Source organism: Pelodiscus sinensis, chromosome 24, assembly GCF_049634645.1.
Source record: "Pelodiscus sinensis isolate JC-2024 chromosome 24, ASM4963464v1, whole genome shotgun sequence".
Taxonomy (NCBI): Eukaryota; Metazoa; Chordata; order Testudines; family Trionychidae; genus Pelodiscus; species Pelodiscus sinensis.
In genome coordinates, this window is record NC_134734.1 from 19,113,778 (window position 1) to 19,139,106 (window position 25,329).

The 25,329-nt window shown below is 50.9% G+C and overlaps 1 protein-coding gene across 2 annotated transcripts in view; it reads left to right on the forward strand.

The window, feature by feature from the left end:
• Nucleotides 1-25,329, forward strand: part of RORC (RAR related orphan receptor C) — a 79,952-nt gene that overhangs the window by 28,623 nt on the left and 26,000 nt on the right. The window contains exon 1 of one of the 2 annotated variants that reach the window (XM_075907069.1): nucleotides 4,083-4,283. The exons of the other annotated variant lie outside the window; for it this stretch is intronic. Within the exon in view, the coding sequence (XP_075763184.1) occupies nucleotides 4,151-4,283 (133 nt within the window). The 5' untranslated portion in view covers nucleotides 4,083-4,150. Of the gene's footprint in view, nucleotides 1-4,082; nucleotides 4,284-25,329 lie in introns of those variants that run through there. 2 annotated transcript variants of the gene reach the window in all.

Sequence of the window (25,329 nt, forward strand, 5' to 3'; positions counted from 1 at the left end):
CAAAGGCGGTGGGGATTGCAACAGCCAAGCCCTTCCCAGCTGGCCGTGCGGCTCCATTGGTGTCTGCATTGCGCCTGGAAGGCGGTAGGTGAAGGAGGGTTCAGCGGGCAGCACTGCAGGGGACTGGAGAACCCGGTGCCTCCCCAGTTCCAGCCCAGCTGGGGCCAGGTCAGGCTCCTGGGGGCATCTCTCCCTGCCCCTGCCCCAGGACGAGGGCCCTGAGTGGAGAAACCTCAGGACTTGGTAAGCCACGGCAACCCATCTCGCCCCCTGCACGCCTGGGCATCTCTGAAGGAGGCCTGTACTGCCGTGGGGTGCCCCTCAGCCAGGGCCTGCTTGACTGCTCTTCGGCGACAGCAAGCTTCCCCCCCCCCGAGCAGCGCCCCCCTCCCCTCCCAAAATGCGTCAGGCCCCCGGCGCCGGGGATGGGAACCGGCCGGAAACCTTTGTGTGCAGGTGCAGGGTGAACCACAAAGGTTTCCACGGCAGGTGTGCACGCGTCCTTCCCTGCCCTTCTCCCGCAGCCAGAGCAGAGCTGGGAAGAGGCCAGTCAGGAGAAGGCAGTGCTGCCCAGTGGTCAGCTGAAGGGGGAAGGGCACCAGGGTTCTACTGCTGGTCCTAGGAAGGGAGTGAAGTGTAGAGCGGTGGTTTTCAATAGGGGTGTTAGACAGCGGGTAATAGAATATCGAATCACCGCGTGAATTCTTATCAGGGACTCGACTGTCCTATAGACCCCAGGGGTGGGACCAGCAGCCAGTGCGCTCCGGTCCCACTACTGGGGAGCCCCCTGCACCCCACGCTGCTGCCTCTGTATCAGAGGAGGCAGTAGTGCAGGGTAGCTGCACCCCCTGTCTGTAGGGAACCCAGCTCCCCACGAACTGAGGCTGCTGTTGGGGGGTGGCTGTCATGAAGCATCCTCTGGCAGCCACGGCCCGGGCTGGCCGGGGACAGAGGCTGGTCTGGCAGCAGCCCCTGTCTGGGGAGTCCCAACAGCCCACGGACAAAGGCTGCTCCAGCGTCTGTCATGGGAGCTCAGATCCGCTGCAGACAGAGGCTGCTGCCGGGGACCAGCCTCTGTCCACGGTGGGCCCAAGCTCACCACAGGCAGAGGCTGCTCAGTGGGATATGGAACAGCCTCTGTCCACGGGGAGTTCAGACCCCTCGCGGACAGAGGCTGCTTCGTGGCAGTCTCCCCTGCTGCCCACCCCCCCAATCTGCTGCCTCTGATACAGCCTAGGCTTATCAGTTAATTGTCTCCAGGTGACCCCCGACTTACGACCGCCCGACTTACGACCCCCTGCATTTACGACTGCCCTGCTCCGGCTGCTGCCTCCACCTGGCACAGCCCCGGCTGGCTCTGCGAGCAGCTCGCGCTGAGTCACCTCCACCTGGCACAGCCCCCGGCCCGCTGGGGACTACAACTCCCAGGAGGCAAAGCGGGCCAGGAACGGAACCCTCATTTAATCTTTGCGCCTATGGGAAATAAGGGTTCGACTTACGACGGCTCGACTCAGGACGGTTCTCCCGGAACTAATTAGGTCGTAAGTGCGGGGGTCTCCTGTACTCGACTACTCGTTTACATCCCTCGTTTTCAAACCGGGGTCACATTCCAGGACGGGGGGTGGAATGTCGGGCCCTGGGTCTCGTTGCTGCAGGAGGATCAGGTGAGCAGTGCGGGGGCTAAGCCTGGCTCTGCAGACTGCGCTGCGCCCCAGAAGTGGCCGGCAGAAAGCCCGGCTCAGGTCGGGGGAGGAGAGAGCGCACAGGGCTCCACGCACTGCCCCTGCCCCGAGCGCTAGCTCCGCACTCCCATTGGCTGGGAAGCTGCCGCTGGCTGCTTCTGTGGGCAGCATGGTCTGCGGTGCCAGAAGAGGCAGGATGCTGCCCTAGCTCGCCCCCCCCTCCCCCCTCCCCGCTGCACTGCTGACCGGGAGCTGCTCAAGGTAAGCTCCTCCTGCCCCAGCCCTGCTCCCCGCAAAGCCGGAGCCCCCTCCTACGCCCCAAAGCTCCCATCCTGAGCCCCACCCCGGAGCCCACACACTAGTCACATGCTGTTGGGTCGCGGCATCAGCGATTTTCTTCAATTGGGTCATGAGAAAAATGGTTTGAAAACCACTAGACTCAGGTGGTTATAGCAAAGCGTATGATGAATCAGTCCTGTTCCCGGATCCTCGCTGCATCGCCTTGGGTCAATCCCTTTCCGTCTGTCTGAGGCTCCATTTCCCCACCTGTAAAATACGCCTCCCAGCAGTTGACGGCACTAATGCGTCTCAGGTCTTCAAGGGGCCTTGGATGGACCTTGCTAGAGCAGAACAAAGACTCTTGCCATGGGTTAGCCTGGGGTCCACTGTCTCCCTGCCACCCCCTTCTGGCAGCTCTGGGGCCACGCGGCATCTCCTCTCGTTCTGAGTGCACCGGGGACATGGGCTGAGCCTGCTTTTGTTGATAAGGATGCGGTGTTTCCCGTGTCTCCGGTGCTCTGGGTGTCAGTGTACTGAGCTGAAACCTGCCCTGTGCCATGGTCCTGTCAGGCTGGGTGTGCTGAGTGTGCCACGTGGCATTGCTGTTGAAGTGTGAGAAGCACAGAGAGGATTGGTATATAAGGAGCGGTGGGTCTATGTATAAGGAACTCCATATAATTCACTAGGAGAGAAATGGGTCTGAAAGTGTCAGGCTCATATTTAGGTTTTTTTTTTCTTCGTGTACCCTATTTGGATGAATAGGGGATTAGATGTGCCTGGTGCCCAGTAAAACCCAGATTAAGGGCTCTCGGGTACCTTCTCCCCATCTACAAAACCCTAGTTTGTTCCATTTGGATTTGCTAATATTCTCTTGGATACAGAATTCTCCATTCCCTTGTCCTGCCTTGTGCTGAACGGCTGCCACGTTCCACACCAGAGATGGCCGCATTGTAGCACCCCCACAAGACCAGAGATCCTGAAATGCTCTGGGCTGCAGGGTGCCGAAGCCAGGGCAGATACAGTGCTGCCGTTCATTTTGGGAGGGGTGGTTTTCCTTGTTTCCCTGAGGCTTGCACAGTTGTTGTGTCTGCGGCCCTTGGCTCGATCCACACGTTGATTACGTTTTACTCTCCTATTGAAAGAGAGACGGCACACAAACGGTGCAGTGTGGCTCCGCTGGTCTCCACATCCTCCCGTGCTGCCGATTGGCATAGTGGCATCAAGCCTGATGCAGCCAACACCTCACCGCGTGGCCAGGCCAGGGCCCTGGGAGCAAAAGTGATGATTCTGCCCTGTGGGCACGGGCTGGAGGGAAAAGCATGTCACGGGGAGGGCAGTGCTTCCTAATGGTTACAGCATGCTGCCAGGCACCAGAACTCTTGGGTTCTCTTCTCAGCCCTGGAAGAGAAATGGTTAAAATAAGATGGCTGGGAACCAGAACTCCTGAATTAGTCTCTTGCTGGCTGTGGGTGGAGAGGGGGGTCTAGTGGGGTCAAACCAGAGAGCATGGGAGCCAGGACTCTGAGATTCTGAGCTCAGGGCTAAGTGCATACCACCAGGCATGTGGATTCAGGACTCCTGAATCCTCTCCCCTGCTCTGGAGGAGGGGTGTAGTCTAGAGGCTACCGGAAGACCGGAACACCTGACCTCTGATGGTAGCTTGGCCCCTGTGCATGCTTTGTGGACTGCCTCGGTTTCCCTGGCTGTGAAATGGGGCCAGTGCTTAATTTGTGTCAGGGCTGAGCCCCGGCACGGCTGGGCTTGCTGCATCAGTTAAGAAGGCAAGGCGCTTGCTTGAGGCCTGACACCCCTTTCCTTACAAACCAAGCGCTGCTGTGTGCTGGCCCTCCGCCTGGGGGGCTGTGAGTATGTGGGCAAACAGCCCCGTGCAGGGACCGTGCTGGAAAAGGGGACGGAGGTTTTAATGCAGGAGAGAATCCTGTGGATCAACAGACTGGCTGGGTCCAAAGCTCGACCCCCACAGCCGGGCCACCGCCTCTCCCCCCAGCCCTTCGCATTCAGCGATGGAAACTCTGCTCCGTGTATCTTCTTGCTCTCTTGTGGCTTTGGAACTTTCCAGTCAGCTGTCATTGGTTAGCCTCAGTGCACGGAGGGGGCCGTGATTGGCCAGGGGGGATGCCTGTCAACCGGTCTTGCCGAGCCACCTGTGCGGGCCAGGCTGCTTTCAAATGCAAGCAGCGCTGGGCAGAGCATGGCACCCCGGGCCCTGCGCTGAGCTCCCCAGCTGGCAGCCAGAGACAGGTGCTGCTGGTGCCCTCCCCAGCCAAAGCCGCCACGCAGAGCCGCTTGGCACCATGAGAGGTGGGTGGTTTTGGGGGGAGATGGGAGATAAAGGGCCAGCTGGAGGGCTCGCCCCGGTGTGTGATGCCAATGCAGCCCCATCTGCCTGCCTGTGGTGGAGAGGGGCGGTTACAGCACAGGGCGGGCGGGCTGGCTCCTCACGTTGGGCTTTAGCAGAGTGGGGTCTAGTGGTTAGAGCCAGGGGATTGGCAGTCAGAGAGCAGGGTCTAGTACTTAGAGCTGGAATGTGGGAATCAGGACTCCTGCGTTCTTGTGCTCTGCTCTGGCAGGGAGCAGGGTCTAGTGGTTAGAGCCAGGCGATCGGCAGTCAGAGAGCAGGGTCTAGTACTTAGAGCTGGAATGTGGGAATCAGGACTCCTGCGTTCTCGTGCTCTGCTCTGACAGGGAGCAGGGTCTAGTGGTTAGAGCCAGGCGATCGGCAGTCAGAGAGCAGGGTCTAGTACTTAGAGCTGGAATGTGGGAATCAGGACTCCTGCGTTCCCGCGCTCTGCTCTGGCAGGGAGCAGGGTCTAGTGGTTAGAGCGGGGGGGGGGGCGGTGCTGGCAGTCAGGGAACAAGATGGAGTACATAGAGCTGGGACATGGAAGTTAGGACTTAAGGGTTGTCTTGCCCCTCTCTAGGAGGGTGTCGCATGTAGCAGACGGGTGGCTGTCAAGATTTCTGAGCCAAGATTGTCAAAACGGGCTAGTGATTTTGGGAGCCTGACTTGAGACACTGTGATGGGGCTGGCTGGACTCAGCACATGTGCCCTGTGTAAGTCAGGCTCCCTTAAGGGGCTCCCCAGATCAGTAATTGCTTTTGGCCCCTGGGTCTGTTCCTTGCTCTGGGAGGGGAGTGGGGTTTAGTGCTTGAAACAGAGTGGGGATGAGGAGTCAGGACTGTTGGATTTTGCTGCTCGCTCACTGTGGGGCCTTGAGCAAAGGGCACCCGCTCGCCACGCCTCAGTTTCCCCTGCAGCAAGGCGATTGTTGTTATGAGGGGGGTTGTTATGAGGCGGGGTCGTGTGCAACAGAAGGTGCTATGTACGATTCCCATCCAAAATATTCCTTCATTTGGGGAAGGCTTGGCTAGGAGTGACACGAGGGCTGAACTCCAGCTTTTACCAGCCATGGCCCATCTGAATGCAGCTAGGGGGTTGTACTGCTGATTGGATGGCAGGCCCTGGCCAGATATCGAGGGGCATAAGGGTCACTAGCATCCCGGAGGGGGCAAGGTCCAGATGGACCACGGAGACTGGGCTCTCCATCGTGTCTGGGGCTGAGGTGGAAATTTGCTCAGCTCCTACTTGTTATGTGCACAGGTACAAGTCTTGGCAGCTACCGATTCCACGCCTTTGCCCCCTTCCAGCTGGCTGTTTGACAAGCCCCATGTCTGTCATTGCGACCGCATCCCTCAGGGCCTGATTTCCCTGCCACACCCCGCAAACCGGATTCTGATCGCAGTCATCCCTCTGTGGTGTAAATGATCTGGACCTCAGCGGGGTCACTCCGGATTAATGCAGAGAACAGGGTCCAGACCGATGGGTTCTGAACTTGATGTTTGGAAGCTGGAATGTAAATAGTTCCCCAAACTGGGACATTCTGCATCCCAGGCCATGCGCGTTCTAGAGGAAATCCCATGACAGTGAGGTCTGGAACCTCTTTAGGGTTTTCCGAAGTTTGGAATAGCTTGTTTGCGGGACTGGGACTGTGTGTTAGCAAAGGGAGTCTGCTTTTGGGGGGGGGGTTATGTGAGTGTGTGTTTGTGTTTTGATTTGTGTGCCTAGATTAATCTTGTGTGTGCTTGTATGTGTGTGTGTGTGTCTTGATTAATTGCTTTGCTTTTGTGTATGTCTAGAGTTTGCCACATAACAGACCTGTCTGTCTTTTTTTAATATGCATGTGGTCCTTGTGTGTGTGGATCTGTTCTGATCCACACCATGCATGTCTTTTGTGTGTGTGTGTGTGTGTGTGTGTTGGCGTGTCATTGCTTGTGTGTGTGTGTGTGTGTGTGTGTGTGTGTGTGTGTGTTTATTGGCGTGTCATTGCTTGTGTGTGTGTGTGTGTGCGTGTGTCTAGGTTTTGAGATAGCATGTCTTTGGTTTCATGTGTGTGTCTATGTCTTTATAGTGGGGTTCCCACTGTATCTGTACACCCCTCCTTTCCCCTTTTCTTTTCAACGCAAATTGGCTTCTCATCCTATTCCTTCCCCCACCTCCACAAGTGTGAGGAGCCTGTTTCCGGCGGCGGGGGGGACACAGGGGGAGCCAGGCCCAGCCAAAGAGTTTGTGGGGACCAAGGCGACACGCTTGGCTGGCTGCGCTGCCGGCCGGGCGGCTACCCGACAGGGCAGGCAGGCAGACACCGGGGCTCTGAAGGTGCAGGGCCCAAGGCAAACACCTTGCCCTAAGGCTGGGCCTGTGGGAGCTATGGGGTGGTGCAGGTACAAGGAACTGGTGTCAGCGATGGGAGAGGTGGCCATATGGGAAACTGAGGGGGCCCAGGCATGAGGATCTGGCAAGGAGGGGGAAGTTGGGGGTGGGGTGCAGAGAGAGGACCCAGGGCTGGGAAGGTGAGGCGCCAGGGTCGGAAGAAGGCTGTGGGAAGTTGAGGGGGTGGGCACAGGTGCTTGGGGAGATGAGAGACCTGAGGAAGGGGTATGAGGAGCCAGTGTCAGTGGGAGATGGGGGGGGGGGGGAGCACGTGCGAGAGCTTCGCATTGGGGAGGTGGAAAGCTGGCCGGGGACCACGTCTCCGGGAAGCTGTGGGGGCAGCATGTGTCAACCTGGTGGGCAGGATATGTGAGGACCCAGCACGAGGGGACCGAGTGGGAAGCTGTGGGGGGGGGGGGGAGCACAGACATGAGGACCCAGTGGGGGGGGGAGCTGTGTGGGAAACTGGTAGACCACAGATGTGAGGACCCTGCCTGAGGGGCCGTGTGAGAAGTGTGTGTGTGGGAGCGCAGACGTGAGGACTCAGCATTGGGAGGGATGTGGGGGAAGCACTGGAGGGGGGGAAAAGTGAGGACCTGTGAGGGGCCGTGTGGGAAGCAGCGGGGGGACCCAGTCGTAATAGAGCCATGTGGGAATCAGGGGAGGGGCACAGAAGTGAGGACCCAGCTGGGGGGTGCATATTGGATGGGGGGGTGCAGACATGAGGACTTGGCATGGGGGGGCATGTGAGAAGCGGGAGTGGTGCCGACATGAGGGCCCAGCATGGGGGCGGGTGAAGTGGGGGAGAGGGTGCTGACATGACCCAGCATAGGTGTGTGTGAGAGAAGGAGGGGGGTGCTGACGTGAGGACCCAGCATGGGGGGTGGGAGGGTGTGAAGCAGCGGGGGTGGGGTGCTAGCGTGAGGGCCATGCATAGCGGGACCGTGGCAGGGGTGCCAATGTGAGGACCTGGGGTGGGAAGTGGGGGTTGCCGACATGAGGACCCGGCGTATGGAGGCGTGTGGGAAGGACAGGGGGTGCAGAGGTGAGGACCGGTGAGGGGCCCTGTGGGAAGAGGGGTGAGTGCAGGCGTGGGGGGAAGGTGGAAAGCCTGGGGGGCGCGGGGGCGAGACCGAGGCCAACATTTCCAGCATTCAGGTGCCTGACTTGACAGGCCTCAAAGGGCACCAATTTCCAGGGGGTGGTGGCAGGGGGGCAGTGCTGTCTGAAAATCAGCCCTCCTTTGAGACAGTCACCCGGGGAGATTCTGAGGTAACCGAGACTTGGGCCTCAGCTCCCCCCAGGCCCAGAACAGCTCCTAACCCCTGGCCCGTCCTGCCTCTCCGTTGAATTGCTCCAGGATTTAGGCAGCTCCTTTTGCAAATCCTAATCTTAGAATCCAGTTAGTTCCCTCTCTCCCCTGCTTGGAGTCACTCCAGGGATTTCACCCAGAAGTAACCCATAGAGAAGAGAGACACAGGGAGCTTGGCTGCTGTGAATCGGCACCGTTGATTTGATTAGCGGGATCTGCCTCACTGGTGTCAATGGGACCACGCAAATTGATACCAGTCAGAGGACTGGCCCGTTGACGTCAGTGGAACTGTGCTGTTTTACTCCCGCTAAGGATCTGTTTCCATTGCACCAGCTGGGGGTACGACCCACTGACGTCAAAGGAACTGCATCCATTTACACCAGCAGGGGTTCTGGCTCGGCATGTTGCTCCGTTTTTGTCCCTGTGCGATTGGAACAAACGGGCTAATTTAAACCCCTGGTGAAACTGCATTGTGGGTGCCTAAGGTCGCGCCTTTCTCCCAGGCATAGAATCAGCAAGGTAAAACGAAAATCTACAAAAAGAAACGAAGGATCTTTGTCTAGAAGAGATAAAAGAATGGCCCCTAGGATAGAGCACAGTCCTATTCTGCCGGCCGTTGCCTGAGCTCAGAAACACCTGACACTACCGTCCCCCCCGGCAGGGACCTGTTGCACAAGTCCAGGCCCAGGGAAATCTACACAGAGGGACCCTTCCAGCCACATGGCTCAGGCCCGTGTTTGTGATCTCACTTGCTCAGTAATTTGTGACGTGCATTTCCCTGCAAGCTATTTCTTGTGCGTCATGGGTGGAAATCTTACAGCTGGCGTTCATAAAGGCAGAGAAAATTTTTGGGGTTTGGAACAACTGAACTCCTTTAGGGGTGGGCAAAGATCTTTGTTTCTCTTTGCAGCACATATGCAGCGTTGACCTCTCTTCATGCTGCAAATGCTCTGTAGACGGCATTGGTTCTGGGAAACCTGTAACCTTGTCTCTCTCCCCCACTTTTCCATGGTGATTGTAGCATCTCAAGGCCCTAGCCGAGATTTGGGGCCTGTCGTGCTAGGGGCTGCATAAACACTCAGAGACCGACCCTGCCTCAAGTCTTTAAGTAGATAAAACAGGTAAGGTTGCCAGGTGTCCGGTTTTGTACCGGACAGTCCAGTGTTTGAGCTTTCTGTTCGGGAAACAAATTGAGGAAAATAGAAATGAAAAAATATAAATGTCCGGTATTTTCTAAATAAGATGTAATGTAGATTGTGATGTCATGTCAAGTGTGTCCAGTATTTTTGTTGAAACCATCTGACAACCCTAAAAACAGGCAAAGTGTGCAAGGGGAAACTGAGGCACTAAGCAGGCACATAATTTGTCCAAGGTTGCATAGCAAGTTAGGGGCAAAGTAGGGGGCAGAACCCAGGAGTCCTGGCTTCCAGGGAGTTTTGTTTTAAACAACTTTTGGAGCAATTCTTTTTCAAAGAGCCCACCCCAGCCAGCCACCACCAGCCTTCCAGTCCCTTGTAGAAGTGGGGCTGGGCTTTCTCTTATCTCCGGCTCCCATCTCTCTGATTCAGCTCAGTCCTTGGAGGTCCCCTTGCAGCTACTGCCTGTGAAGGGGCTGCGGTGTTTGTGCCCCGGCAGCCAGGGAAACGGAACCTCGGGGCCAGAGGGGAGGCTGTGGGTTTTCTGTGTTCGATGCCACACATACAGGTTAGCGCTGAAGAGATGGAGGGAAAAGTGCTGATTAAAGTGGTTTTGATCTTCAGAGGGACTCTGTGGTGTGGCTATCCCTTCACCACCCCTTCGCTCAGCTCATGCTCTGCTCCCAGGCCGGGACGGCCAGATGCGGTGTCAGCGCCTTTCACTGCTGTGGCTAGCAAAGGCAAAGCAAGAGCTGCAGAAATCTCTTCTTATGAGCCCAATGGGCTCCTTCCATGCTGGGTTTGTGGCTAGTGAGGCTTGGCAGTCAGTAGCCAGATTCTCCTTTGCAGGATGGTGGAGTTTCTTCTAAGGCAGGGGAGCTCTGTGGATTTGAACCTGCGCCCCCTGAAAACTGAGGCAAAGCTAGGGCCAGATCCCCAGCCCCCGTAGCTGAGATAATTTTGTTTTAGCTACCCCAGCTGAAATCGGCTGAATGTCTGAGCTGGTTTTGCTAGTGCAGAATCAGAGCCCTGTTCACCAACATAATCTTCCTCCCGGCTGCTGTTGTGGAAATCTCCTGCGTCCCTTTGCCACTTGCTGTCAAAACCGGTTCCACACCCGCCCTCGCGCCGTGCCGTTCCTTTGATGACATAACTCACCCTGTTGCACCCATGGGTCTGTGGGTGGCAAGAGATGGTTTCCTGAAGCCGTCGGAAGCAGCAGTTCTAAGCAGAAAGCACCTTCATTACCCGTGGGCAGCTTTTCTGACCCTGCTCCTCTGGGACCAGCTTACCCTTGCGTTCTCAGGACGAGGGAATCTCGTCTCCTTTGGAAAAAGGACAGGAATGGACATGTGCTTGGAAGGAACTCACTTCTCTGTGTCTGTGGGCCCCCAAGGCCAGACAGGGGAGTAGGGGAGCTGCAGTGGGAATAGCAGGTTCTGTTTCTGGGCCCGCTGCTCTCTGGCTTTGAGACAGTGGCGAGGTGGCTTTCCTGCGGCCATTTCACCACCGAAGTGACACCAGGCTTCCCAGGGACAAGCGGGGAGGGGGCGCCTTACCCAATATTATTCAGGGGCCTTGCCTCCAAATTGCAGCGTGTGGATCCAGGCCCTGTGAGGGGGCGGGTACCCCCCATTAAGCTGTATCCTTCCATCTGCGGAGGCTCTTCACCAGCTGCTATCTATTCTGATTTGTGCCTGGCCTTCCCGTGACCACCCGCTCCTCAGGTGAGCAGCCCGAAGCCGGAGCCTGCTGGGGGTCAAAGGTGGGGAGCACCCCAACGAGCATCCTGCAGTTGACTCTCTCTGGGGCTTTGGCCAATCCCTTCCTCAGGCTTCCAGGCTTTTAGACGTTCCCAGCAATTTCCAAGAGCTTGGCCCCCAGCAGCTTCCAAGGAGAATGCCAGAAGCCGAGGTGCACTGGGCAAAGGGGCGGCCAGAAAAACGGCCTTAATGTTCCGATGTTTTCTTCCCCCTAATCTTCTGGTGTGTGCTGTGTACCCCTTGGCAAAGCGCATGTGCCGGTGTCCTAGAATCATAGAACAGCAGAACTGGAAGGGGCCTTGAGAGGTCATCACGGCAGGGCCAAGCACCATCTAGAACAGAGCCCCGGGCCTTATGTTCCCCACCCTAGATCTAGAATGATCATCCCTGATAGATGCCTATCTAACCTGCTCTTTCATATTTGCAGTGATGGAGAGTCTACAACCTCCCTAGGCAATTTAGGTTTTTTCCACAACCCGTCAGTTTGCAACTTCCCTTGCTGCAGTTTAAGCCCATTGCTTCTTACCCTAGGGGTCAAGGAGAACAATTTTTCTCCCTCCTCCTTCTAACACCCTTTTAGGTACTTGAAAACTGCTCTCATGTCCCCCCTCTCAGGCTTCTCTTTTCCATACTAAACAAACCCAATTCTTTCAGTCTTCCCTCATAGCTCATGTTTTCTAGACCTTTCATTATTTTCGTTGCTCTGCACTGGACCTTCTCCAGTTTTTCCACATCTTTCTTGAAATGCGGTGCCCGGAACGGGACACAATACTCCAAGTGAGGCCTAATCAGCTCAGAGTAGAGCGGAAGAATGACTTCTCGTGTCTTACTCACAACACTCCTGTGAATGCCTCCCAGCATCATGTTTGCTTTTTTTGTAAGAGTCTCACATTGTTGACTCAGAACCATAGACATAAAATCAACCCACCAAGCAAATGGATCGAAATGTTTATTCGGTGTCTCGACAGCACCTCACATGATGTGATCCTGTTCTATGGGTAGGTCTCTGAGATGCTACTGTAATACACCTAAGAAATAATAATGTGCCACACCGAGCACAATGAGACCCTGGTCTATAATTGGGGTTCCCGAGAGCTACCAGAGTACAGATATGAGAAAAACTAGCTTGTCAGTTTCTGCCAGAGTTGTTGACTCGAGTCGCACGACTTGAACTCGAGTCCGACTTACGTCGCATAGGTGACTCGAGACTAGACTCGGGTTCATTGTTTATGACTTGAGACTCAACTTGAGACTTGCTAATTTTGTTAAATCGACTTGGTGAAAAAATTGTCCGAAAATGCCGATATTGATGGCTTGTACAAAAGTGACTTGACATTTTTTTAAATTAAGACTCGAGACTCGACTTGAGACTTGAACTGTAGTGACTTGAGACTCGACTTGGACTTGATAATGACAATTTGAAGACAACACTGGTTTCTGCTCCCTTCTATTTACCACTCCATCCTATTACTCACCCGGTATGTCTACTGGGCTTTCAGACAGTTCTATGCACCACTTCACTCTTCTTTAAAAACAGCTCCAATTATTAACTGTCGGATCTAGTATTCTGTGTGTGTTTTTAGAGCTGATGAATTGAAAAATAAAAAGGTCCAAATCCCACTCCTCAGTTACAGACCTGGATTTGGTTTTCCCTAGCTGCAATGGTTTTCATGAGCTCTGTGAATTTGCAATAGGAAATTTCAGGCCCTTTTTTCTTTCTAAGAAAGAGCTTTTTGAGAAACGGAGGGCCAAATCCTTAGCTGGAGTAGGTCAGTGCAATCCATTGGAATCAAGGTAACAACCCACTTTATACACACGGAGGATTGGACCCAAATCCTTTGCTTCAAAATGTGTTGGGGTTTTTTTTTAATTCATATTTTGTGTTACCGAGGGGAAAAAAGATTATTGCGACTCATAATATTGTGTACTGGGTACTTGTATAGTTTCAATAGACTCGCTTTGAAGTTTTACTTGTTGCATGTGTAGAAAATGAGGAGAGACAGAAACGATTTAAATCACCACTTTAATCACAATTTAAATCAGCAAATAGGAAACCTCATCTTCAATCATTTGGTTTGATTGTGCTTTGCGTTTGTCCTTTTCAGTTACTTTATAAAAAAAAGATTCTCATTGGTTAGTAGCAATTAAAACATATTGCTTTGCAACTAAATATGGGCTTTGCACTAAATGTAGTGCTCCTTTTAGCTAACCAGGAAGCTACGATCTATCTAAACACATTTAAGCAATTTATAGCATTTATTTTTCAGATTCTTAATTTCTCATTTTGTTAGAATATGGTGAAAGATGCATTTCTCATTTACGAAATATGTTTAATTTTTTTTATTTGTGATTTGTGTCAAGGTGTATTTGGATGGAATTTGCAATTCAAACAAAAATACATAAAAACAGCGTTTTTAATTTTTTTAATTAGTTGAATAAAAATATCTTAAATATGCTGTATTCATAAGAAACAAAAATAAATGAATCAAAACATGTTTTGTATTTAATACTAACTGATTTTCCTGGAAGATTTTAGAACTAATAGAGTTCATCCTCTCACATCTAGTTTTTATTCATAGATTGGAAAAGAGGAAACAAGTTTTCCCCCTTTGTCAGCTGCCAGTTGGTTTCTTAATTTTGAATGAACTGAACATGGAATTAGTTGAATAAATTGAATTGATTAAAGTATTCCCTCTGCCTATGTGGAACGCATGGTTGCTGACCAAAACTAGTTTAGAACTACTTGAAACTCTGGTTTCAAGTGCTTAGTTGGTGACTTCCACAAGTTCAGTGGTTTGACTTTAATATCTGGCAGCAAACATGCTGCCTACTGCTTAATGTTATTTTTTGCATTTCATTTAAATGATGTTAATAGATTATAATGAGCACAGGTATTAACATAGGTTGTCCATGTCAAATTTATTTTAAAATAATTTACTTTTAAAAAATATACGTGACTTTAATTTCGGTTAAAAAAAAATTTTTTTTTTAAGTCATTGATTTTTTTTCCAGCCTGAGAGGCATGTAGAACTGGAAATCTGTACCTTTCGGCTCTGATTCTGCCTAACACCGAGTGCCTTTAACTGCCACTGAAGACATTTTACAATCTTTATAATTATGTGATGGCACAAACCCAAGTCCCATTGTCCTAGATGCTTTACCGAGACAGAACACAAAGATGTTATGAGTTTTGAGGAACCCGTCATGCTGTGAGGCCTTGCCACACATTTTCTACCAGGGTATTGTAGTGTTTGTGGTGTGGTTTAGTGTGCGTGTAACCCAAGAAGTAGATACAAATATTGGCTTCCCGCAGCTGAATTCTGTCTTAGCTCTATTAGAATTTCCACTGATCTAAGAATTCAATGCTGCTAGGATAACCAGTTCCCAGACTGTATCTTCTTTGTGGTGGTGTTTTCTCTTAATGTTATGAATCCCAGTGCAATACAGAGATGTGATTAAACTAGTTTGCCGTGCCCGGAATAAGAGTGTTCTGTAGTGAAAGCAACTGTAATGATGTTGTTTGAAGTGATTTGCGAAAGTGATTTCATCTCCTGTGATCAGTTAACGCAAATCTATTCCATTCTTGGGCAAAATATAGTTTCCTTGTCAGTGATACTCAAGGCTCTTATTTCAGTCATTCAGAATATACAGAAAGTGTATTCACCGGGAGAGAGTTTTGAAGGGAAGCAATAAACGAATACATACAAAGAAAAGAATAAAGGGTTGGTAGCAAGGGCTGAGGTTTCGGAGGGTATATTGACGTGTTGCATTCTTAAATCCGAAACTGTTTTGTAAAATACATCTCTCTTCCTTTCTCACATTTCAATTAGTGGTGCTGTATTCAGATAAATAATGGCCCTTCCGAAAGCCTTTCAGTTTTCGGAGTGGGACAAAAAGGAGGGGGTTTGTAGCAGTAAGTGGAATTTTATTGTCTCTTTAATCTAAGAGCATTTTTTGGGTAAAATTTCATCTCCAACTTCGTGTATATTTCTAATAAGATCCAGAGGGACTCCATTTTACCGTAGAAACCCGGTTCGAATCAGACAAGGTATGAATGGGATGAATTTGGGCTACGGAAGATTTTGCAAGGAACAGTTCTGCAAGCTGTCTGTCTGTCTATCTGTCACAGTGATTGGGGCCTGCCTCTCGGCTAAAACAGGACAGTTCCACACCAGAATCTAAATGTGCTTTGGGCTTGCAGCCAAATTTATTTTTGATGCATGATGTTTGCCTCTGCATACTGAGAATAGTGATACTCTCCCCTGCTTTCTAAAATGCTTTGAGAGCTAGGTAAGAGTAAGGGATTAGTTATTTCTATGTTACACGGAGAAGACATGATGTAACTTGTGGAATCCACTGGGATCTAGTGAAACAATTGAAGGTCAGGTGATCAAGTGATTTTGAAGATTGGTTAGATCTGGTGATTTAGAAGGGGAAGTAAAATCCCCGGTTGCTGCCAGGGTTATAGTGTAAGAATAATGAGTAGAGCTACAAGAATGGTTTGAACTCTGGAAAACTTGCCTTCGAGAGAGAGCAGTGTTCCCTGTAAGCGAAGTGCTTGGGCAGCCACCCAGGATAGATTCAAAAGCCACTTAGCCGATTAGCAGAGCATTCACAGCTGGCAGCATGTGTTTCTACTCATGGTGAACATTTGCCATTCCTCAGTGCACAGGACAAAATTTATTCCTCACATGGATGGAAAAAATTAGAGGGAACATTAAGAGAAAGAGACGAAAGAAGCTCAGTCTTATTTCATTTATCCAAAGGAAAGCTAACAGGTATCTTGATCACAGCCAACCTGGGGAAGTGATTACTAATTGTATGTGATCCTTTAATTTAGCAGAATGAAATCCAGTGTCTGGAAACTGAAGCTAGACCAAATTCAAACTAGAAATGAACGTACGTTTTTAGCAGGGAGGGTGACTTAACTGGTGAGACAATTTACCAAGGGTTGTGGTGGATTCTTTATCTGGTGAAAATTCTCACATCGAGAACTGGACGCATTTCTCAAAGATAAGCTCCAACTCACCCAGAAGTGGTGCAAAAGCTCAGATTAGAATAGATTATCAAAATGGTCCTTTTTGACCATAAATCTATGAAGGTTTAGCTTCCGCAACCTGATCTATGACTGGGGGAATCTGCATGGCCAGGATCTCTGGCAGAATTATAGTTTTCAATGATGGTGGAAGGATGGAAGGTTAAGGGGTTTGAGCATAGATTGTTGATGCTTATGAATTCTGTTCGGCAACCTGGGGACCTGATCCTGAGAGGGTCTGAGCTTCCTAATCCCAATTATAGGTACTCAGACGCTCTAGTGATTGCTCACTCCAAGTAACTAGAGAGCGAGAGAGAACAAATCAAGTCATTGATTAATAAAAGAGACAAATTAACTTTCTTTGATTGAGATGGGTTCTGGAGAATGCTGCATTCTTACCCTGATTTCTCTGCCTAGCCATTGGTAATTTACTTATTTTGAAATTGACGAAGGCCAGAATTTTTCAAAAGACCTCCCCCCCCTTTCCCCTCTGCCGCATGTAATTATTATTATTTATTTCAATTTAAACCACAATTTTAAAAAAGTACCCAGGCAAAATGGCTCTACAATTAATTAGTCACAGCTGCAAATGATTCCCACCTCGAAGCAAAATAAAACAAGCTTCAGGCACCAAAAATATTTAGACAGCAAACTAAGTGAATAGATCTTCAAACAAGGTCACAGCGGCGGGTACTGAGCTCATGAAAATCTGGTTTTGTATGTCATAACTTTTTGGGTTTCTTTTTTTAGCATCTGATTCAATCCATTACTGAAATAAACCTCTGATCTTGGTCAATTCATCTCTTGCTTTAACTGACTGAAAATGTTTGTGTGTGTTAAAAATCCCAAAATTAATAAGATGGAACAAATAAGACTTAAAATCTTTTCGCTTCTTTCCAAGAAGTATTTCGAAACTGTCTCAGTTGGAAACTTTTGGGACAATACAATTAGGTTTTGGACAGTACAAAAATATCCCGAATGTATATCTCACTCTCTTGCCATTTAATAGCACAACAGAATGCAAAAAGTTGCCTTTGTTAATAAAAAGCAATTGGAATGTTGCTGTTTCACAAAATATTTGAGAATCTGTTAGTGGGGAGAGTGGTGCTTTATAAAGAATAATTAAGTCCTACTCAAATCCAGCTGGTATCAATGCTAAACATCTTTTTAATTAGTGTAGTGCTTAATGTAAATTTTAAAAAAATGTTTGCGATGCAAAATAAAAGGAAATACCCAGAGAAAATTAGATCCCTAAATATGCAGGTAATTTAACAGTAGTGATGCATTTTTGTGTGAATTGGAATATGTTGATTATTTAAAACTTTAAGAATTAAGCAGATTCTTATCCTGTGCACAGTTATGAAGCAATTGCTTTAGTTAGCATAAAATGACTTCTTAAATCGAATGAATTTGACTTGATAGCATCATTTTCGTGTGTTAATTAAACACCATATCATGGTGGTTTAGTAAGATATACATCTGTCGGCTTTTTGGTCCTCCGTTGTGTTCAAACATCGGTTTACTTAACATCAATCGCTTTTTGATTATACAAGATTATGAACTGTTTGATAATGAAGTTTCAGAGTCAAACTGAAGCGATTCTTAGACCCTTTGAGCAACGGCTGTGGAAAAACAACACGATCTATCAATTATTATGAGTTATATAAATCTTTCTTGCGTATATGGTCGTTTTAAAACTTCTTAAGGCCACGTTCTTAGCTGATGTGATTTCAGCCTCGCTTTAGTGACTCCGGGATCTAGGGTTCCCAGATGGTTTCAACAAAAATACTGAGCACACTTGACATCACATCACAATCTACATTACATCTTATTTAGAAAATACCAGACATTTATATTTTCTCATTTATATTTTCTCAATTTGTTTGCCGAACAGAAAGCTCAAATATTGGACTGTCCAGTTCAAAACTGGACACCTAGCAACCCTATCAGGATCTGGCTCTTAATTTCTAGTTTGTATGGAATTTAGAGTCAGATTTTCAACAGACATGAACTCCTAGAGGTGCTGATTCTGGAAAATTGAGTCTTTATTTGGTTGCCTGAATGAGAGCTGAGGTCTTTTGGGGGAAGTCTTTCCTCTATTGTTGGTGCAGACCAAATGAGCATCTCCCCCAAAATAAATTCATGACCCTGCAGCGTTGAAACTTGAATTTAGTAAGAAAAACAGCATTATTCTACAATGCTTTTATTTGAAATAAGTAAAACATCTTCAGGTGCAAAGGTACAACCGAGACTTTTGTCAAAGTGTAATAACTATGCTGCTTCCTTTGCATGTCAAAAGAACAGAAAGGAATGGTTAAACTTTAGAGCAAGATACTGGATTGATCAGACACGCCCTAGATATATAAAAATTTCTCTGTGTCTTATATACAACAGAAAGAAAACACCGTTGGGTGCACTAATTTGCCATCTATGTTAAAAGCAGAAGCTTAAAATGTCTAATTAGCATGCTGCTTCCCTCTTTGGCAAGGTCTGTTCTTCAAAATTGTCCGAGTATAGTTGGTTGGTTTGAAGTGTGATTGATTGATTGATTTTTACTTGCGTAATACAACCCCTCGTGTGGATGCAGTTATACTATGATAAAGGCACCTTATACCAGAATCGTTTCTTCCCCCAGGTGATACAACTTTTTAGTGTGGACAAACCTTTGATATGTCATCATTTGTGTGTGACTGATATAACTATATATATAAAGAGAGAGAGAAAAAAAAAACTTGCATTGCCTGGACAAAACTGAGATAGACAACAATGGACCTATAGGTAGTATTTAGTTGATGGATGAGGAATTTTTTTTTCTGGGAGGTAATAAACAACCTGATTTTTTTTTCTACACTAGCCCAGTTTATAGAGCGGGGCAGTTGTCTCCTTAGTTGAAAATAATGACACATTAATATTCACTGTCATATGGTGCCCAATCTCCCCGTGCCCCATTATTTATCATTTCTCTGGGCTCACTATACCTCTGATGTTTGTTTTAATCTCTGTCCACCTGTCTTATCTACCTTATCTATCTGTCAGTCTCCCTACCAGTTTTAGCCTACCCCTCGTGGCCATGGAATCTGCCTGCCTTTCACCCAGCATCCATCACATATAGCTGGGTCTCCTGGTCATTTCTCCATTTTTTATCGTCGACGTTCTGCTGGTGGCTGGGTTTGGAGGGGCGGGGGACTTGGTTTTTTTTTTTATTTCAACTTTTCATGTCACAACAGTTTTATTTCAAAAGTGTCAGCCACAAAGACTTTCCAAAAATAATAATGGTGATAGCTAGGCCCTCAAGGGCATCACCTATTTTAAACCAGCTCAGCCCCCATGTAGAGTCAATGTTCCCTCTAATCTTTTCCATCCATAAGAACGGCCAGAATGGGTCAGACCAGAGGATCCTGTCTGTCTTGACAGTGGCCAATGCCAGGTGCCCCAGAGGGAGAGAACAGAACAGAGAATCAAGTAAACTGCCCCCTGTTGCTCATTCCCAGCTTCTGCCAAACAGAAGTTAGGGACACCATTTCTGCCTCTCCTGGCTGATAGCTATTGATGGACCTAACCTCCATGAATGTATCTAGCTCTTTTCTGGACCCTGTTGAAGTCCTGGTCTTCAAAACATCCTCTGGCGAGGAGTTCCACAGGTTGACTGTGCGCTGGGTGAAGAAAAACTTCCTTTTGTTTGTTTTAAACCTGCTACCTATTAATTTCATTGGCTGACCCCTAGTTCTTGTGTTATGAGAACAAGTAAATAACTTTGCCTTATTTACTTTCTCCACACCAGTCATGATTTTATAGACCTCTATCATATCCCCTCTTAGTCATCTCTTTTCCAAGCTGAAAAGTCCCAGTCTCCAGTGGCGGTCCGTCCACAGGCACGAACGAAGCAGTCGCCTAGGGCACCAAATTAAACGGTCGTTGAGGGGTTTGGAGGTGGGGGTGCCGATCGCGCATTTTGCCTAGGACGCCAGCTGCCGGCAGCTCATCTAGGGCCGCTCCTGCCAGTCTCGTTAATCTCTCCTCATATTGCAGCTGTTCCATATCCCTAATCCTGTGCAGAATACATTTTTCTCTGTGCACCAAGGCGCGTGTGAATGTGCACCACTAGCAGAAACAAAAACCTAGCTGTCGGCACCCGGCTTAAAGACCAAAATAACAGGCTAGATTTCAGAAGCTCTCAGTACATTGGGTTTGGAAAACCTAGCTGTAAGCAGATCAGTGAGAACTGCTGGCAGCTTGTGGTTTCTCGGTCTGAATGGGAGCTGCTGTGCTTTTTGGGGGACCCCACCCCTGGGTAAGACAGGGGAAGAGACTGCGCACAGACAAACCCACTTAATTTACTCTGGGGTTTGGGCTTAGGGATCTACTCTAAGGGTGCGTCTACACAGCATCCTAAACTCGAAATAAGATACACAATTTGCACTACACCAATTGCATATCTTATTTCGATTCTATTCGTTTTGAAATTTGGCGCATCTACACAGTGCCAAGTTTCGCAATAACACACCATTTTGAGATGTCCCTTAACCCTCGTGGAACAAGGGTTACAGGGATGGCGAAATAGCGTGCCGTTATTTCGAAAAACATTTCGAGATAACGGGCGGCTTGTGAAGATGTGGGGTAGCCATTTTGGGATCCCTCCCTTCGGCATCCCGAAATAGCCGGGCAGCATACACGTACCCTAACAGAAGCTGTTCGCTCCCCCAGTCTTTGATCTGTGGTGGTTTGAACTACAAGCATCAGACGGAGGTAGGATTAGAACTCTGTCCCCTGATCTAACAACTTGGACCTGTAGTTTGTCCCAGAGTGAGGGACAGACCCTGGGAATCCTGACGCTCAGTCTCTCTCCACCCCACACAACCACCCTACTTTATTTTCTGTTCAAGAGTCCAAATCTGAGAGGTTCTGAGCATTCCCCAATCTTGTGGATCTGGCCCTAAACTTTTTTGCACCATGTGAGATTCCTTCCCCTATAAAGTGTGTGGAGGGTGGCTATTTGGCTTTCTTTTGCTGCCCATTTTGTCTGCCTTCTTTGGCACCCAGACTCCACTTGTCTGAGATGCTGTCTCACTCTTCAAGCCTAATTAAAAAAAATAAAATAAAATAAAAAAATCTTTTCTAAGCTGGGGCAAGGGGTGAGAACCCAGCCCGAGACACCGCCCCCATGTCTAGACCCTGTGGGTTTGTTTTTGAAGCTGGGGCCCCCAGACCTTGGGATCGGCTTTGTTCTGCAGACACCCAGAAAGCTGAGTAACGCCTTGGGGGCGTGAAGTGTGCCTTGACATCGGGCAAGTTCATAATCGGGTGTTTTCAGTTTGATTAATGTGGGGAAAGTGTTAACTACTCACCGTGCCCTTGTGGAGGCTCAAACCCATTCCAAAAAGACACTTTTACTCAAATAGCCCCGCTCAGGCCACACACTGAGTTATGGTTTGCCGAGCCCGAGAAATGAAATGCCTTCTGGTGCTTCCTCAAAGGCATCTGCGAGCAATTTTGCCTTTCTGTCCGTCCTGAGAGCAGATGGAGCAGGGCAGCTACACCAGAGGAGAGATCCGCCTGAGGATTTCTAAAGCCAGTGGCCAGCAGTGCCTCGTTAGGTCACAGACAATGTTCCCTCTAACTTGTTTCAATCCATGTGCGGAATAAATTTTGTGATGCTCACCAAGGCATGTGCGGATGTGCTGCTGGTGGTGGGCGCTCTGCTAATCAGCTGGGCAGCACCTGAATCTCTCCTGGGTGGCCGTGCAAATGCTCAGCTTACAGGGAATATTGGTCACAGCCTGTCTTTTTTTTTTTTTCTTCTGATTTCAGGGAGAAAACAGACATGATCCCTCACCCCATGCTCTGTGCTAAATAGGAGTTCTCCTGGGGAGAACTTTTCACCAGCACATCTTAAACCTCTTTCCAAAGGAGATGAGGATCATTATCCCCATGTTACAGATGAGGAAACTGAGGCACGAGGCAAGCAACTAGCTCACACAAGGTCACCCAGCAGTAGAGCTATGAATAGTCCCTAGATCTCCTGAACCTCAAAGTCTGTCTCTGCTGCAGTCATGCCTCTGACTACAGCACGCACAGGAACTCGTGTAGGCATAACCCCGCTAGCTGTGAGGTAGCAGGCTCCAGTGCCAACAGCAGGGAAGCTGCACGAGGCGGTGGGTGATCATGGGGGCACCCTTGAGCAGCTAGCTTATGCATCCAGGGCTTCACAGCTGCTGATTTCTGAGCTAGCTAGATCAAAGCATCCCCCGGGCTTCCTCCGCGTGCCGTGGTCGCAGCTGTGTGCGTAACGTAGCTGGCGCCTCAGTCCAGGGCTCTATCCGCTAGGCCATGCTGCCTTCCTGCTGCAGTCTCTGCACCACGCTGCAAAATGGGCTCCAGCCAGCTCTCGTTGGCATTCTCTGCCCCAGCCTCCAAGAGTTCAGTCCCCCAGGGGGTCTGGCCAGGGAGGCAGTGTGCCAGGCTGCGAGTTCCCCATGGCAGGAGGGGCATCCAAGACCTAAACCTTCCAGTGTCAGCTCACACCAGGCAGGCCGCCGCATCCTGCCTCGCATCCGGTGCTAGCACTGACTTGGGCCCTTCCCTGGTGAGTGCCCAGGCTGGTCAGGGGCGTGGTAGGTGCTTTGGCCTGTCTCCTAGCGGGGCGAGGGGGCTGCTGGCCCACCCTGGCTCCGTGCCCCGGGGGCAGCAGGCAGGGAGCCGGCCAGGGCAACAGAGGGGCGCCTGCCTTCTCTGAACTTAGCCAGGTTCTGCATTGAGGAGGCAGCCAACCGCGTCGGAGTCACCTGGCGCTCAGGCTGGCAGCTTGTTCGCGCCGGGGAGGGAGATGGAACAGGGGGAGCTGGGGAAGAGATGGGTGTAGTGGTTAAAGCCAGGGACTGAGAGGAGAGGCAAGAGTCCTGGATCCTGACTCTCCTTCGGGGCCCTGTCTGAAGATTCTGTGCCAAGAGTGGGGAGGGGCATCTGCTGGCATAGAGGTTCACCCCCCCACCCCCCCCGGTTCTCCCCTGGTTTTCCTCCAGGGCTGGCGAGTTCTGCTCCGTTCCGGTTTTGACGCATCTGCCTTGGCCCTGGCTCTGCGCTTTTGGTTCGTGCCGAGCGATCGCCTGGTGTTAGCTGAGCCTCGTGTCATGCTCCCCACCGCCCCGTGCCCATGCCTCCCATGCAGCCGGGCACCCTCACTGCCAACATTGCTAAGGCGGCGCCGCTGGAGGTGGTTGTCGTCCCGTTCCAGATTGGGGAAACTGAGGCACACGCCACCGCAGCAACTGATGTGAAGTTACGTAGCTAGTCAGGGGCAGCGCTAGGGAGAGAACCCAGGAGACCTGAGCCCTGTAACCGTGAGACTTTTCTCCCAGTCCGGGCGGTAGAACCCAGAAGTTCTTGCTCCCAGTCCCCCTTGCTATAATCACTAGGCGCCACTACCCAATTTGTGAAAGGAACCCAGGCGCCCCGGCCCTGCCCCTTCTGCCTGATTTTGCTCTGGGCCGAGGCCAGCATTTCCACCCTTCGCACCCGACTCGTGCGGTTCACAGAGGTGTGGTTTGCAGAGGTGCTGAGCTGGGACGTCTGTGGCCTGCTTCAGCAAAGCAGGTCGCTTGGGCACCTACCACTGGGGTCTAGGAGGCTAACTTTAGCTTCCACGTGTGAAGGTGACTCTTGGTTTCCAGCAGTTAAATGTGTTCTTGACGCCATCAGCTTCTGACCTTAAATATGCCGCAGGGTCGCGTAGACCAGCCGACGGGCAGTCAGGTCTCCTGGGTTCCCTTCCCAGCCCAGGGAGGGGTATCGGGATCTCGAGCAGGGCCTGGGCATCTGGACTCCTGTTTTGTCGAGATGTGGCAAGTCCCTGCCATGCTCCGTGCCTCAGTTTCCCCACTGGCGCTATTCCCTCCTTTTGCCAAGTGCAGCGAGCTGAGCAGAGCCAGGGGGGCGAGAGGTTTTTTGCTGGCCCTGGCTTTGCCAGTATGTCACTAAAGCCCCCAGAGATCTGCCCACCACCTGAACCGTGGCCCAGCGGGGTGGAGAAGGGAAGCATGTCGCCAAAGCAGCCCTGTGATCTTATCAGACCTCCCCCTGGCGGCTTCTGCACTGACGGTTTTCTATTAATATGCAAATACACTTCTCTTTCCTGGAACTCAGTGCGGGGATCACCACAAGCCAGCCTCCCCGGCTCCAGCCACGACAGGGGTTTGGAAAGTGGGCTGGGGGGGGTGCGTGCTGGGGGAGGGGGGTTGTATCAACCACCAGCTGAAGCCTGGATCCACTGGGTTCTTGTGCAGTTGATTTAAAAGCCTTGGTGGGGGTGGTTTGGAGGGGGGGGGCAGGGCAAGGAAATGGGGGCTGCTCGAAATCAGACAGAACAGGAGAGACCTGGGATCTCAAAGCCCTTTGACTGTGAGTCTCACGATGCCCATTTTACAGGCTGGGAAGCAGAGGCACAGGGAGGGGGGGAAGCGGCTTGCCCTGTGATTTGACAGGCAATCAAACCCAGGGCTCCTGAGTCCCCCTCTCCCACGGCCCCGCCCTAGCTCCTGGACTCGGCTGCGTTTCACAGCTGAGAAAAGAACCCGGGAGTCCCGGTTCCCTGTCTCCTGATCTATCCGCTGAACTGCGCTTCTCCCAGAGCTGGGATGGGAACCCTGGAGTCCCAGCGCTAACCATGCATCTCCCCCCTCCCGCTTTGCGTGGAGGGTTCTGCAGGGGACGTGCGCCGTTCAGTCCGTTACTGCGGTACCTCCAGCATAAAATTGGGGCTCCTTTGGGCAGGTGCCATCCCCTCACGGCGCCTCGCACCCCGGTGGCAATCGGGTGCCGAAAGGGCCGCGACCAGGTCAGCAGACTACAAGAGGGGAGGAAGGACACGGAGAAATCCCTCCCTCTTGGCTCATCCCCATAGTGCCGGGGTGGGGACCCTTTTGGGGAGCTGGCGGCTGCAGCCCCACAGAAAAATCAGGCAGGGGAAGGGGGACCACGCAAGTGAAAAAAATCCCAACCCCCCCTGACTGAGGAGGAGAAAAACACTCGCCACGTTCCCCTCGCACGCCAGAGCCTGGGGGAGCCCGGCTAGCAGATTCCGTGCGCTCCAGCCCACGGCAGGATGGCGGCGGGGGGCTGGGATGCCAACACAGGCTCCCCAGTGCTGGGGGGGAACCGCGAGCCTCAGGGGCCAGATCCAGGCGAGGGGCCGTAGGTTCCCCACCCCTGCCGTGGCGTCCGGGCTCCCTCCCCTCTCGAGTGCCGGCGGCTCGCAGACGGGGAACTGAGCCGCGGCGGGCACGGGACTTGCCCGAGATCACCGAGGGAGCGTGCGGTCAAGCCCGACTCACGCCTGGCTCAGTTCCCTAACCACTGGGCCATCCTCCTCCTGTGGGCTGAGTGGGGACGTTTCTG